Source organism: Mustela erminea, chromosome 15 (assembly GCF_009829155.1).
Source record: "Mustela erminea isolate mMusErm1 chromosome 15, mMusErm1.Pri, whole genome shotgun sequence".
In the NCBI taxonomy this organism is placed as follows: Eukaryota; Metazoa; Chordata; class Mammalia; order Carnivora; family Mustelidae; genus Mustela; species Mustela erminea.
In genome coordinates, this window is record NC_045628.1 from 31,604,855 (window position 1) to 31,618,549 (window position 13,695).

At 39.7% G+C, this 13,695-nt stretch overlaps 1 protein-coding gene across 11 annotated transcripts in view; it reads right to left on the bottom strand.

Annotated features, from left to right (window-relative positions):
* Window positions 1–12,079: 12,079 nt before the first annotated feature.
* The window catches only part of LMO7 (LIM domain 7), a 204,021-nt gene continuing 202,405 nt past the window's right edge, over window positions 12,080–13,695 (bottom strand). For all 11 annotated transcript variants that reach the window (XM_032314733.1, XM_032314738.1, XM_032314739.1 and 8 more), the window contains one exon: window positions 12,080–12,867. In XM_032314733.1, the coding sequence (XP_032170624.1) occupies window positions 12,845–12,867 (23 nt within the window). In that variant the 3' untranslated portion in view covers window positions 12,080–12,844. The remainder of the gene's footprint in view (window positions 12,868–13,695) is intronic.

Here is a 13,695-nt window from a genome sequence, read left to right on the forward strand (position 1 = left end):
TGTTTTACATGATTTTATTTGTAGCAAAAAGTTTTTGCTCTAAGACACTTGTTAACAATATGATGGGAATAGAGCTTGGCCAGACTGAGGCCTGGTGGTAAGTCCCACCCTGATTAGTTGGGCCTTCTGACATGTTACAGAAGTGGCACCATGAATGCCGAAAACTTGTCTCTCAGTGAGGACTGATAATAAGGCAAGAGGCTGAGTAGGAGTCACAGGGAGAGATCTTTCAAGCAGCTGACATGACAAATAGCATACTTCCTTTGTGCCAAGGACTGACTCATGGCAAGGATTAATTCAGTTAATGCTCATAATAACTGCATGATGTACATGCTTTCATGATCCCCATTTTACAGAGGATACAGACACGGAATGGGTAAAGTACCTGAAAGTGAATGGTGGAATCCAAGGAAAAGCCCCATTTTGGCACCAAAATCTGCCCTGTCAGCCTCTATGCTGTGTTGTGTGTCCGTATAAGCGGGCTATGTGAAGAACCATAACAACGAGGAAAACCATCAGCTCCAGTGTTGTGAGGAGTGTGGCACTGGTGGACGTGAGATCATAGACCATGCCAGGTCGGAACCTCTAGTCAAAACACGCTTCTCTAAATCTCCTCCCAAGGAAGCCCTAACTGGGCAGAGGCTACAGCGATGTCCCTCACATGAGCCACTACAAGGGAAAAATTCTTCTAGATTATTCTGACCTAAAAATTCACATGTAATTGCTATACTTTATAAATGGGATTTATATTTTAAAACTATTTCAATATTAAAATGGTTAACTAATCAGTGAAATTACCTCAGCACCACCACACCCAGTAAAATGACCTTCCCGTGTTTATCCCACAGTCTCATGTCTTCTCGGGGAAGCACAACTGTACAAGTTGGGAAACCTGTCCGCCACGCCTGTTGGGTACATTTTGGAACTCTGTTCTATTACTCTCCAAAACAAATCCCCCACTCCTGGACCATCTACTTTCCCTACACTGACCTAACAGTGGGGCAGGGGTATCGTCTCATTGTAGAAGAGGGAGAGTTATCATGAAGTTAATAAAGTGTTAAGATTCAGGCCCCTTACTCATACAGTAATGTGGTGTCCTAGTCCTAAGATTCTGTAAAGGAAAATATTTTAAATCAGCTCAGACCTCTCTTTCCAGTCCTGTTTCACCTCTGTTACTGGCTCTCCTCTTGTCAGGTCAGAGGACAGTGGAGTAGCCCCGGGCATTTTGAGGATCTGCCTGAAGAGCATTTGATTCCAGGATGTGATCTGTGTAAGTGAGATATGGACACATGTATGTCATCCGCGACCCCGCCCCAGGAAGGGCTCCGGGAGACGCCTGTTCTTCACGCTGACCCGCCCTGCAACGTCATGATGGGACAGTGGGCACAAAACCAAACGACAGATGGATGTGGTTCCACAACAGCCAGCTTTAGAGGCGTTTGGTCGTGGGTTAAAAAAGCAAGGATAGAAATGAAGAACACCAAAAGCAACTCCGTGGAAATTTGTTCCAAATCTTAGAGCTCCTATTTGAAAGAAATCTTTGAGATTTCCCAATTTCAGGAACCCTGGACATTCACAGAGCAGAAGCAAAAAGAGGCGTGAAGCTGAAAGAAATGTATAAACGGTCAATACTATTTTGCTCAACCATGCTAAAGGAAAGACTAAATTATCTTTCTATGGTCGCTATAAAAATGTATTACACCGTCAACGTTGAATGCGGAAGTAATTGAAGAGTATATAGCCAAAACTTTAGGAAAAAATTATTTTCTAGGTGTGTCAGGCAGTTAATGAGTAAAATGCCCTGACTAGATTTTTATGCTTGTACAACTTGTTGGCTTTTTTAGTTTTGTAATTTCTTGGAGTACTCTTTTGTAAATATTTACTCTTGTATTTATTTTTGTATTCTCTTTTTTATTTGTATTCTCTTTTAAGGAGGGTGACTAATTTTCATAAGCTTCTGGTCCCATCAATTTGTATCTGCCCCTCCTGCCTCCACACCTCACCACCCCAATTTCTTCAGACCATATGTATGGTCTGGTAAGGTCCCCATTCCTAGTTATTAGATGGCTGTATCCTTTTTTTTTTTTTGCTATATCCTTCCATGGTGGAAAAGACAAGGGATCTAACACCTCTATTATAAGAACATTAACCCCCTCCCATGACCTAAGCACCTCCCCAAAATCCCACCTCCAACTACCATCACAATAAGCATTAGGATTTAACACATAAATGGGGAGGGGTGACAACATTCAGACTTTAGCAATTTCAGGGGTCTGCTCAGACATCACCATTCTCAAGAGTCCTTCCTTGGTCACTCTGTCTCAAATTGAATATCCTTCCTTTCCAATTACTACCCCTTTATACCACTCTACTTCTGCACTTACACCTGCCATAGTTGTGTGTCTCCCACCACAATATAAGCTCTGTAAGCTCTGGAAGAGGAGTGACATAGCCTGTTTGTTCACTGCTTTATCTGCACTATTGAGGTCAGTGACTGGCTCACAGTGGGCACTCAAAAAATTATTTGTGGTTTGGGGGCACCTGGGTGGCTCAGTCAGTTAAGCCTCTGCCTCGGGCTCAGGTCATGATCTCAGGGTCCTGGGATCGAGCCCCCCTGCATCAGGCTTTCTGCTCAGTGGGGAGTCTGCGGCCAAATCCCCACGGCAAAGTGTGGTTGGCTACTTAGCACAGGAAGCATGAGGATTTCTGAACAGGACAGCCTCTCAAAGCCGGGGCGTGCTCTGCGAGGGGCAAGGTCTCTCCAGGCCAACACTTAGAGCACCTAGAGTGCGGAAGTCTTCCCTAATCCATTCCTGGGCAGAAAAAAAAGGCCAAAGCCTGATAGAGAAATAAGACCTTAGCTTCTCCAGGACTCTACAAGTCCATAGGAGACAATGATCATTTAAATTTCCTGTTAGTCCTTTAGCCAGTCTCCTGTAGGATTCAGCTCTGGGCTGTGCTCAGACTACTAATACTGGACTGATTGGAGATTCAAAAGCTGGCTAGGAAGTTACAAATCTGGAAGGGGAAAGAAAAGAAAAGAAAACAAAAAACAAAACCCACACTCTGGGTTTTCCCATCTTGTGCCAATACTGCCACCTAGTGTTATAAATACAGAAAAGGAGTTCTGCGCAGTAAAAATCCTCACAAGGAAGTCCAAAATTAGGAACACAGCTGCACTCTAGGTTCTTTGTCAATTTTCTAAGATTGTGTCAATCTGTTTTCATCTCAAAAGCCGATGGAAAGATTTTAGAAAATAGCTTCTTCATTCTTTCTTCCAAAACTCAGCCATCACTATTCAGCCCAGGGTTACACATGGATTGTTTCTGTTTGTCAGCCGCTTCTCTAAGAGCTTTACAGGAGTTGACTTGGATCTTGGTCCCAGGAAGCTCATGAGATATAGGCTATTAGTAACCCACCTAGTGTTTTTTGTGTTTGGTTTTTTTTTCCACACATGAGAAGAGTGCGTCACGGAGAGGAAGTCAGTCAGTCAAGGTCATACATCTAGTAGACCCTCCCCCAACACAGACCCTGTGACTTCCGATATTCACTGTTGTCTAACCCTTGCACTGTCCTGACCTCATACGTGGTGCTAATTGCCATTAAGGTGGTACAAGATAATTAGAAAACTTGGATCCAACCCTCAATGAGTTGCAGGACAAAACAATACAGCTCTTCATGGAAAGAGCAAAAATCCAGGTAAGACCTTTTGCTGTATCTGCTCACCCATGGCTTTTCCCATGGAGATATAGGTCTCTGGAAGTTCAAGCTCTTACCCAACAAGAGTTGGTGTTATAACCAAACAATAGAGTGATTCCCACTGCTAATGCTCCAATTCTCCAGCAGGTGTAAATCCTCTTCACCTAGGGTAATAAAAACACATTAAAAGAATGTAAGATGGGAAAATGCACATAGGAAAAGACAGACCTCAATTCCAGTTCTGGTCTGAGACACCTTAATTCAATTCAATTTGCTTCTTTGGGTTTCAGTTGCCAGGACTGTAAACATTTTTAATCCCACCTTTGAAAATCATGCTGCCACCACAGTTTAGGAGAAAAAAAAATTTAAAGAAACAGATGCCCCCAATATTAGTATTTATGTGTAAATCATATACAAGTATTAGAATAGGTTTAAATAACCTATTAAAATTATGCTTAAAATGTATTAAAATATGATAAATACGAAGGTAAATAGATTGATATAAAAAGCAGTTATTTTAAACCATTTACTGGTAATCAACTTTCTTCCCTCAAAATTTTTATTTTTTTAGATGTTTTTGTGACCAAAAGGATGAATGACTAATCCATAATTTTATAAAATACCTTGGTTCATTGATTAAAGAAAAGATTAGAAGAAAAAATTGGAAGATTTGGATATGAGCTAGCATATGGGAATTCTCGGTCTGCATGGGTGTTACAAATAGGCACGTGGAGAGATTGTCCTTGGTTGCACCTAAATCCTGACACTCATTGCTCAATTCTACCATTTAGGCAGAAGTTTTGTTAAAAATGAGCTGGTAGGGGCACCTGTATGGCCTTGGAGCTCCTGGGTGACTCACTGGGTTAAAGCCTCTTCCTTTGGCTCAGGTCATGATCCCAGGGTCCTGGCAGGGAGCCTGCTTCCCCCACCCCCCGCCCGCCGCCTACTTGTGATCTCTGTCTGTCAAATAAACAAATAAAATCTTTGAAAAAAAATGAGCTGGTAAACTGGAATTAAAATGAAAGCTTTTAAAAATGAGTTGATAAATTTCATCCCATTATAATCACTCATTGAACCTTGTTTGGGTATGCTTAAACAAATTACTTCAAACTCTGAAGTGTGTAATTTGAAAATATTTTTAAGCATATTAGTTTCCAGTAAGAACTGTTATGCATGAAATATTTACTTTTTTTTTTTTTGCAACAAAACCCTTTAACAACAGGAACTGTCTAAACATGAATTTTCAAGGTATTCTATGACCTATGCTTTTTTTCAAAGGAGTTATTTTTTATTTATTTTTAAATTAGCTCCTTTATTGTACAATAAGATTATTATGTTTTTGTACTTTAAATATCTGCTAGGAAAACCACAGATAGCCAAGGAAAGGCACAGGTCAACAAATCTGGACCACTTTTCTTGCAAAGGAAAAAATGTGTAACATCTTCAAGTTCAACTACTGCCAAATGGAGTAAAGAAAACAAAAACATCGAATGTTATTGCCATCAAGGATAGCAAAAATAAAAAATTAAAAAAAAACACACCAGATTTTCATGGTCATTCTCTATCTTATTACAAAGTGTTATTCTAGTCTAGTAAAGATCTTGTTTTTAAAGAGTGGGAAAGCATTTGCCAGGGTCTGGGCGGTGGGGGAAATCGGGTGAGCTTCCTAAAAGAGTATTAACTCTCAGTGACAAGACGAATTAGGTCTGAGGATCTCGTGTATAAAATGGCGACCACAGTCGATAGCACAGTATGGTAGAACTGAAATCTGCCGAGAGGAGAACTTAAACGTTTTCACCCAAAAAAACGGAACAAATACAACAGTCTCCCCCTTATCCTCAGGGAATACTTTGCAAGACCTCCAGTGGATGCCTGAAACCACAGGTACTATCGAATCCGACATATACTATGTTTTTTCCCAGCACACATCCTAAGATAATGCTTAATTTATGAATTAGGCACAGTAAGACATTAACAGTGACTAATAATAAAATAGAATTATAATAATGTACTGTAATAAAAGCTATTTGAATGTGGTCTCTCAATTATCCTACGCTTTTTCTTGCATTGATGGATGTGATAAAATGCCTAGGTAATGAGATGAAGAGGTGAGCCACAGGGACACCGTGAGGGAGCATTAGGCCACTATCATTTTCTGACCATACATCACAAGTCGAAAGGAGGATCATCTGCTTCCAGATCCTGGGGCATGGAAGAGGCTGTTAACCGAAACCTCAGAATGCAAAAGCCAGGATAAGGGAGCACCACTCTATGCGGGGTGATGGATAGGTTAATTGACTCAACTGGGGGCCTCCTTTCACAGTATATATGTGTATCAAATCGCTGGAAAAGGATCTTTATAAGATTAACGTTTGTGAATTTCTGGCTACAATTTCAAGCTAAAACTTGGGGGAAAATAATGTAAAAATAGCTAAACAATGATTATAGAAAGCTCTGTACCTATGTCCTATAATCTCCTTCTTATTCCAAAATAGTTTCATCAATGTGTAAACATGCACAGTTTTACCATAAATAATTTGTAATACAAAAATAATTTACTGCTGCTTAGATCCGCTGGGGTATTTCCCTTTTGATGGCTCATAAAGAAAGAATTCTTGTAGTCCATCACAGAGACAGACTTGAACACGAGACAGACTTGAACAAATACCACACACCGAGCTATGGCGCAGATAACCTTTGCAAACTGTAGCAAACCTACAATGAATTGTTTGTTTTCATGCTTGTGTCTTCTTGACTTCAGCAATGTTTCCTCTGCCTCTCCACTTGTTGCCAAAGGAACACACGGGTGTGTCAGTTTCTATACTCTTGCCAGCCTTGCTGCTATTTTAACCTCCGCAGGAAGAACAGGATTTTTCTCTCCACTGTCTGCAAAAGACACCTGTAAACATGTACCCTTGTGGTATGTTTATGTGGTATGTAAAGGACAGATTAAATCTTGACTTTAAACATCACTGACAAATTCGTAGAGGTTCTTCTTCATGCTCCGTTTTTTTCAGACCTTGCAAGGTGATGCCACGAGTACATTGTAGTACACCCGGACATGCCAACTGGGGCACCATCGTCAACCCCTGCACAGTGTGGAATTCCCAGTCAGCCCTCGGATACTCCATGGTTTTTGTGCCATATGGGACTAACACACATCAAGATGGCAGGGATGTGCCAACCCTTCTCTGAACTATTAGAGAAGCTTGAAGTTTTTCTTTTGAAGTGTAAAATGTAAATGAATGGGATATATTCTTCCTACAACACAGTGGATCATCTTGCTGGCTGCTCACTGCGGAGACCGCTCCCACAAGAAATGCTTCGAGATCTAGAAAAGCAGGCAATGTCCAAGTCACTGGAACCACTACCACCACGACCACACTGAAAATTCAATCTACTGAAACTACAAATGCCATTTTATTAATCTTTTAGTGATGAGCACACATGTATAAATACAATTTGAGAAAAATATTTTGTCAGAATCATCCTAGTATACTCCCTTTAAAGAGGCACAAGGGGAGGATATTAACTCCTATGTGTAGCGGGTAAGTAGCAAAGTGGCTGGGAATGCTGAATGACGCCCCATCCTAATCTGGAACCTGTGATTGAGGACCAAGGGCGTAGAGATGACCTTCTGCTAAAAGAGCAGACAGGCTGATCAATGGAGTGACATATTTGAAGAGAAGGGATGGATGTTCAAGCAGAATCCTGGTTGTACTGCATGGACCTCCATGCCATTCATCAGATGGGGAAGGGGACACCCCAGGAGAGGCCACCAGGTAGGGTTAACCAACTGGAAAACCAGAGAGGACAAGAGGGCTGCAGTGAACGTTGGTCTAGAAACCAGGGGGAACAAAGTGATTCCATGGGCCCACCCCAGGGCCATGACTCTGCCCCGAGGTAAACAAGGCCAAAGAAGAAGAGGGGACACAGAAAATCCTGATTTGACTGGATTTACACCTGAAAAAGCTGCAGAGAAGAAATAGACTAGATTTTTCTGCCTTTAGACGGACTGGGGCTGTAAGTAAATATTAATTTCAATGACAAAAATCTTAATTTTTATAGCTAAACTTCATCCTATGAAAACATCACGCTTGCTCTCATGTCCCTAATAAACCTGGCAGGTAGTGAGTACTCAGTAAACACTTGTTAAGTGAACTCAGGTAGTGGGAGAGGTTCTTTCCTGTCTTCTCTCCTGTCTGCTCCCATCCGGTCTCCTCCGCAGCCAGGAGCTAAATTCCCCAGACGAGACCTTATACATAATCAGATTGGAGGCATCGTGGCTAAAACCTCATTATACATCTGAACTTGAAACTGCCACAAACTTGACATTTTATGACTAAGGAATCGTAGGGAGCTGTCTGATTTGGAGGCAAGAAATGGATTTAAGGGCAAAGACTTCCTCTGGCCATCTTTGACTGATGTTTTCCTGCTGCCATAGAACAGGTCAGAAAGGTGAATGAGCTTTTGACAAATATAAGAGGGATGCTCTATTTAGCCTGAAGTGGCAACAGTCAGATCAATGCCTCCCACACAGTTCTGGGACACTGAAGTCATTATGGATCTAATAAGGTATTTTAGCTGGAAACAAACAAAATCAACAAACAAACAAAAACACAAAAAAACCTAGCAACAAGTACTACACAAAATACGTAAGCTAAAAGCCTGAATTAACCTAGAAATTATTACTGCATCATTTTCCTGATTTCTGCCAGGTCTCTCCTATGGAATGGTAAATAAACTCTATTTTTTTCTCTAATCTAATTTTAATAGCAAGATGCTTTAATAATCTTCCACAGGATTGTGTTATGAAATGGGTGTTGAAAATACTTACTGTCCAGGAAGAGCTTTGAGGATCTTGAATAGAGAAAACTCTAAGGCGCTTCACACAGTTGTCAAACAGAATCTTCAAGAGAGTTATGGAGTCAACTGAATGTGTTAAACGATATCATGGGATTATAGCATATAAAATCCATAATCTTAAGAAGCTTAAAATTTAATCATAAAAGATGAGTATTTAACCCATGATTTTCTTTCAGGAATTTTTATCTAAGAAACCTGAAAAAGAGATTATTTTTGCACACTTCTATAGAAACAAAGTATTCACAAATTATCCAGTTTCCCAATTTTTTACCTCATCACCACCATGAGCTGATCTTTTGTATTTGCTTGAACAGTTTGTTTTCTATCAACTACTCCCTCAAATGGTCCTTGTTGGATATGATGAAAGGAAATACCCTCATCCCTTCCCCTGTCTCTTCTGTATTGTTAAGAAACACACTAACAAGGTTTTAATTATGAATGCAAGACAGGGTCTTGCACAATGCAAATACTCAATCTTCTAGAGAATTCATAAAAGCTAACTGTGGTACGTGTTGTGGTTGGCTCCCCGACTTTATTCAATCATACGTCAATGGGCAATCGCATGATTTAGAAGTGGGACCCTACTTAAGGGGGTCCTGATTACCAGAAGATGGGATTACCCTTGTTTCAGATACAGGCAAGTAACCTAAGTCCAGCCAAAGGAGAGAGAGGTTTTTCTAAAGGCTCCTGGAAAAGTTCCCCTACTCACTTAAGAGCAGTGAGGAGTCAGTCTCTTTTCCAGTGCATATGAATGAGGAAGCATGAAGACTGTCAACCATCTTGTAATCATGATAGTAACTACCCTTAGGATGAGGCCACCCTCATGGATGGCGAAACAGCCTCAGATGAATGGCCACGAATGGGTCTTTGACGACATTATTGGACTGCTGAATGAATCCACCTTTCTGACATCCTCTCGGGTGAGGAAGTGAACTTTAATTTGATCATGCAAATGAACAATGGACACCATTTTTTAAATCTCAATTCAGCTGCCTTTAGAGACTTCTGTTCATATGTCAGCTTTACAGTGTGTCTAAAACAGAACTCATCCCAAGCAACAGCATCGGTCTCTAACCTACACAACGTTGAGGTCCCAGAGCTATTCTTTCACTACCGTTTAGTCTTGTCCCATTTCAGAGTCATCCTCTCTCACCTTAGTCCTTCTTGCCGCCTCCCCACCCTAGGCCAGACCCACGGAGCTTCATGGACGCCCTACCACACACAGACCCATCAAGGGATCTTCCCATTCCCCTGCAAAACAGGCCAAACGAGGTGTATGGTTTTTGTTTTTGTTTTTTTAAGATTTTTTATTTATTTATCTGACAGAGAGCGATCACAAGTAGGCAGAGAGGCAGGCAGAGAGAGGAGTTTGGCGTGGCCAAACTCCCAGTGCCAGCACGCGAGGGTCCTCCTCACACCATCACCTGCTCTCCATGAACCATATTGGAGGTTACCTTTTTGCGCCTTTTTTTGTCTTTCTCTCACCCAACTAGAAATCTAAGTGCCATTAAAAGCAAGACTGAATTTATGTGTCGCTCTGTCTACCATGCTGAAAACTGCCTGGGACATAAAGTATGAATAAAAAATGTTGCATGACAGCATCTCTCCTTGTTCTTAGATGAAGTGACACATACTCATGGGGTATACAGAGGTCCTGTAGAACCAGCGTCTTAGAAGAAAACCTCTGAAAAATGTCCTAACAATTTGCACTAAAAAAACTTACCACTGAGCAAGATAATGTGAGAAACATTGAGAAAAAAAAGGCCTAAAGTCAACAGAACAGATTCAAGTTAAGAGACTTAGATGAGAAGGACGAAAAGGATGTCGGATCAGAAAGTTAAAATCACCGCGTATGAACTAAAGCTTGCACTAGAGGCCTGCACAAACAGAATTAACAGGACTGAAATTGAAGCAGGGGTTTATTTATTAATTTTCACAGCTACTACATATTGAGGGCTACTGAACGTCAGGAAGAAAACGAGGCAACAGAAATTGATTTTGCGGGGCCCCTGGGTGGCTCAGTGGGTAAAAGCCCCTGCCTTCAGTTCAGGTCATGATCCCAGGGTCCTGGGATCGAGCCCCACATTGGGCTCTCTGCTCAGTGGAGAGTCTGCTTCCTTCTTTCTCTGTCTGCCTGCTTCTCTGTCTACTTGTGATCTCTGTCAAATAAATAAATAAAATATTTAGGAAAAAAAAGAAAAAAATTGATTTTGGCAAGCACGCACAGAAATGGACAAGCCTATGTACTGCTCGTGGGATCTAAGCTGGTGGCATCTTTCTGGAAGCCACTTCGGCAGTATGTATCATGAGAGCTTTAAAAATGCATATTTTAACCTGAGCTTATAGTCTGAGGCAATAATCTCATATCTATGACAATATAAAGAAATATGAGTCCATCACAGGATTTCAATTAGAAATATATTTATATGGATATAGCTAATCATATTATATATATTAAAATGTTCATTAGAAACAAATGAAATATACCCAGAATTATCAACTGAACATTAAAAACTCCAAACAATGGAGCACTAGGAAACCATTAATAAATAAATAGAAATAATTTTAAGAAGACAGAAAAATTCACAATCCAATGCCAAGAATGCAGGGTAAATATATACAAAATGAGTTCAAACAGAGCTCTTGTCTTTGGAGTTTGGGAATTGGGTGTTATATTTATGTTTTGGGGCATTTGATCAATTTTCTTCAATAAGCACAATCTTTTTTTTTTTTTTTAAGATTTTATTTTTAAATAATCTTTACAACCAGCATGGGGCTTAAAGCTATAACCCTAAGATCAGGAGTCATATGCGCCTAACTTCTGAGCCAGCCAGGTACTCCAATAAGCACATTCTTTATTTCAGATTATTAAAGTAATAAGTACTACAAAACAAAAGCAAACTAAATTTTTAATACTTTCCCATATTACAGTTTATTTCTAACTGATTCCAAATACAGTTCTCATACCCTAGAATTACCCGTCCTACTCTGACTGTAATAAAGGATTCACGCGAGTTGATATTTTTGCTCAAAACATGCTCAAGTTTTATATTCTTGCCTCACCATTCCAGATTTCTAAAACAAAGTACATTTGGGTTTTTTTTTTCCCCCTCTATAGATTTTCTAAACCCATTGCTATTTTCCTTTATCACTGGGGAAGGAGAAGAATAAAAAATTTATCGAAAAGATCCAACAATTCACTATTCATTCTCCTCTTACCGTAGAAGGGTACGGCATTCAGAAACAACCTTCCATCAAAAACAAAGTTCGTAGTGAAAGTTTTCCAGTAAAACAATATGAAGATTATGGTGGTAATTTCATAGGTAATCACACATTTCCAACTTGTCATATTGTATGGTTTAAATATATGAATTTAGTTATATGTCACTTTTTATCTCAGTAAACATGCTAAATAAAAAATATCAATAGAAGTTTAATACTGAAATGGGAGTAAAAGGTCTGGGAGGTAGACAAACACATACATACACACAGAATAAAAAAAGAGAACCAGTCCTTAATGGTTCAGCAAGTTTATTTACAAACGCAGTGTAACAGAAAGGCTTACTAGTTCCTGGAGAAAATTTCTGGTATACAAACCATGATGATTCTGTATTAATGAAAAGAAGCAGCTTTCTATTGGGCATTGCTTAGTGATCATTCTGGTGAAGAAAATAGAGATCCCCTCACCAAGCAACTAAAATGTCACATATGCTAAAAAAAATTTTTTTCAAAAGCACAATATTACATAGATGAAAAGAAGGACACAGAAAGCAAATTTGTGGGTAGATTTTAGTGAAATTTCTATACGGTTCTGCATTAATTTAGTATACATTAAAATAAACAGAGCAAACGCAATTATATATTTATATTAACTATTTCAAATAATGTTTCAGAACTTTAAAAAAAACAATAAAATAACCCTCTTCGAGACACCACTAGAAAGTCAAACCTGATCATCATCAGCGTCAAAAATATTTCATTCTTATTTTTCCCTTGTGCTTTTAAGATGTTGAATTCAAAAAGTAAATCCTGCACTTTCCGTCCCCCCAACACACAAAATCACTTTCTTATAAATAAACAACAAAAATACAGGTGCTACCAAGACTATAATGCTCTGATGTAATCTAAAGAGGCAAAAAATTAAAAAAAAAAAAAAAAAGCGTTATCCTTTAAAAAAAAAAAAGAACAAAAAAGACATACAACACATATTTATAGATCTACATCAGCAGCAAACACCTCTTCTTCTATCTGCAACAGTGCTTTCGTATGGAGGCTTACATCACATGGCGGTTGGCCGTCCAGCTGATCAGGCAAGGAGAAAAAAAGAAAAATACTTAGGATAGAGAAATAGTTGGATATCACCACCCGGGGTATAGCAGTCATCACTCAAAGAGAATGGCCCCGTGAGGTAGAAAGAGTGACCTTGTACTCACTTAGGATAAAACTAGGCAAACAAATCACAGCCTTGGTTCTAAAATCCTTTCTTTGCAAAAATTAAGTAAAAATAAACTGCTGACATAGAAATAAGTTACACTCAACTCTCTATTATTTGTACTGGAGGAGGCAAAGGCATGGGCAATTTCCCCCTGAATATTCCAAAAATCAGTTCTATTTGGCCTGGGAATTTGATTCAAAAGAGAAAAGCGCACACACATACACACACTCCCGTCATTGGATGCCCAGCCTTGCCGCTCTCCAACCTCAGTGGTCACATCCAGAAAAGAACCGGATGTCGGGGAGAGAAGGTTCCCATCCCGCTGACAGATAAAAGAGAGTTGACTGGGCTGAAACCATTTTCAAAGCACTCTTCACATAAAGGGCCATATAAATACCTCAGAGTTCAAAAGCAAATGGTTTGCTGATACCACTTGTAACACCCTTTCACAATAAGGAAGAAACACATGTTACCACCATCAAGCTTCAAAGTATCAACAGCAGTAATGGTTGTCTTTACGTGGCTAGAAACGATACGCAACACATTGGAGCTATCCTAGGTTTTATAACACACAAACGAAAACATGCTTAGACACAGATGAGCATGTCAAGTTTTTGAAAAACTCAGTTTTCCCAAAAGTGACACTGAAACACCATATAATCAGAATTCATGTTCTCCTTTTAAAAATATTAATC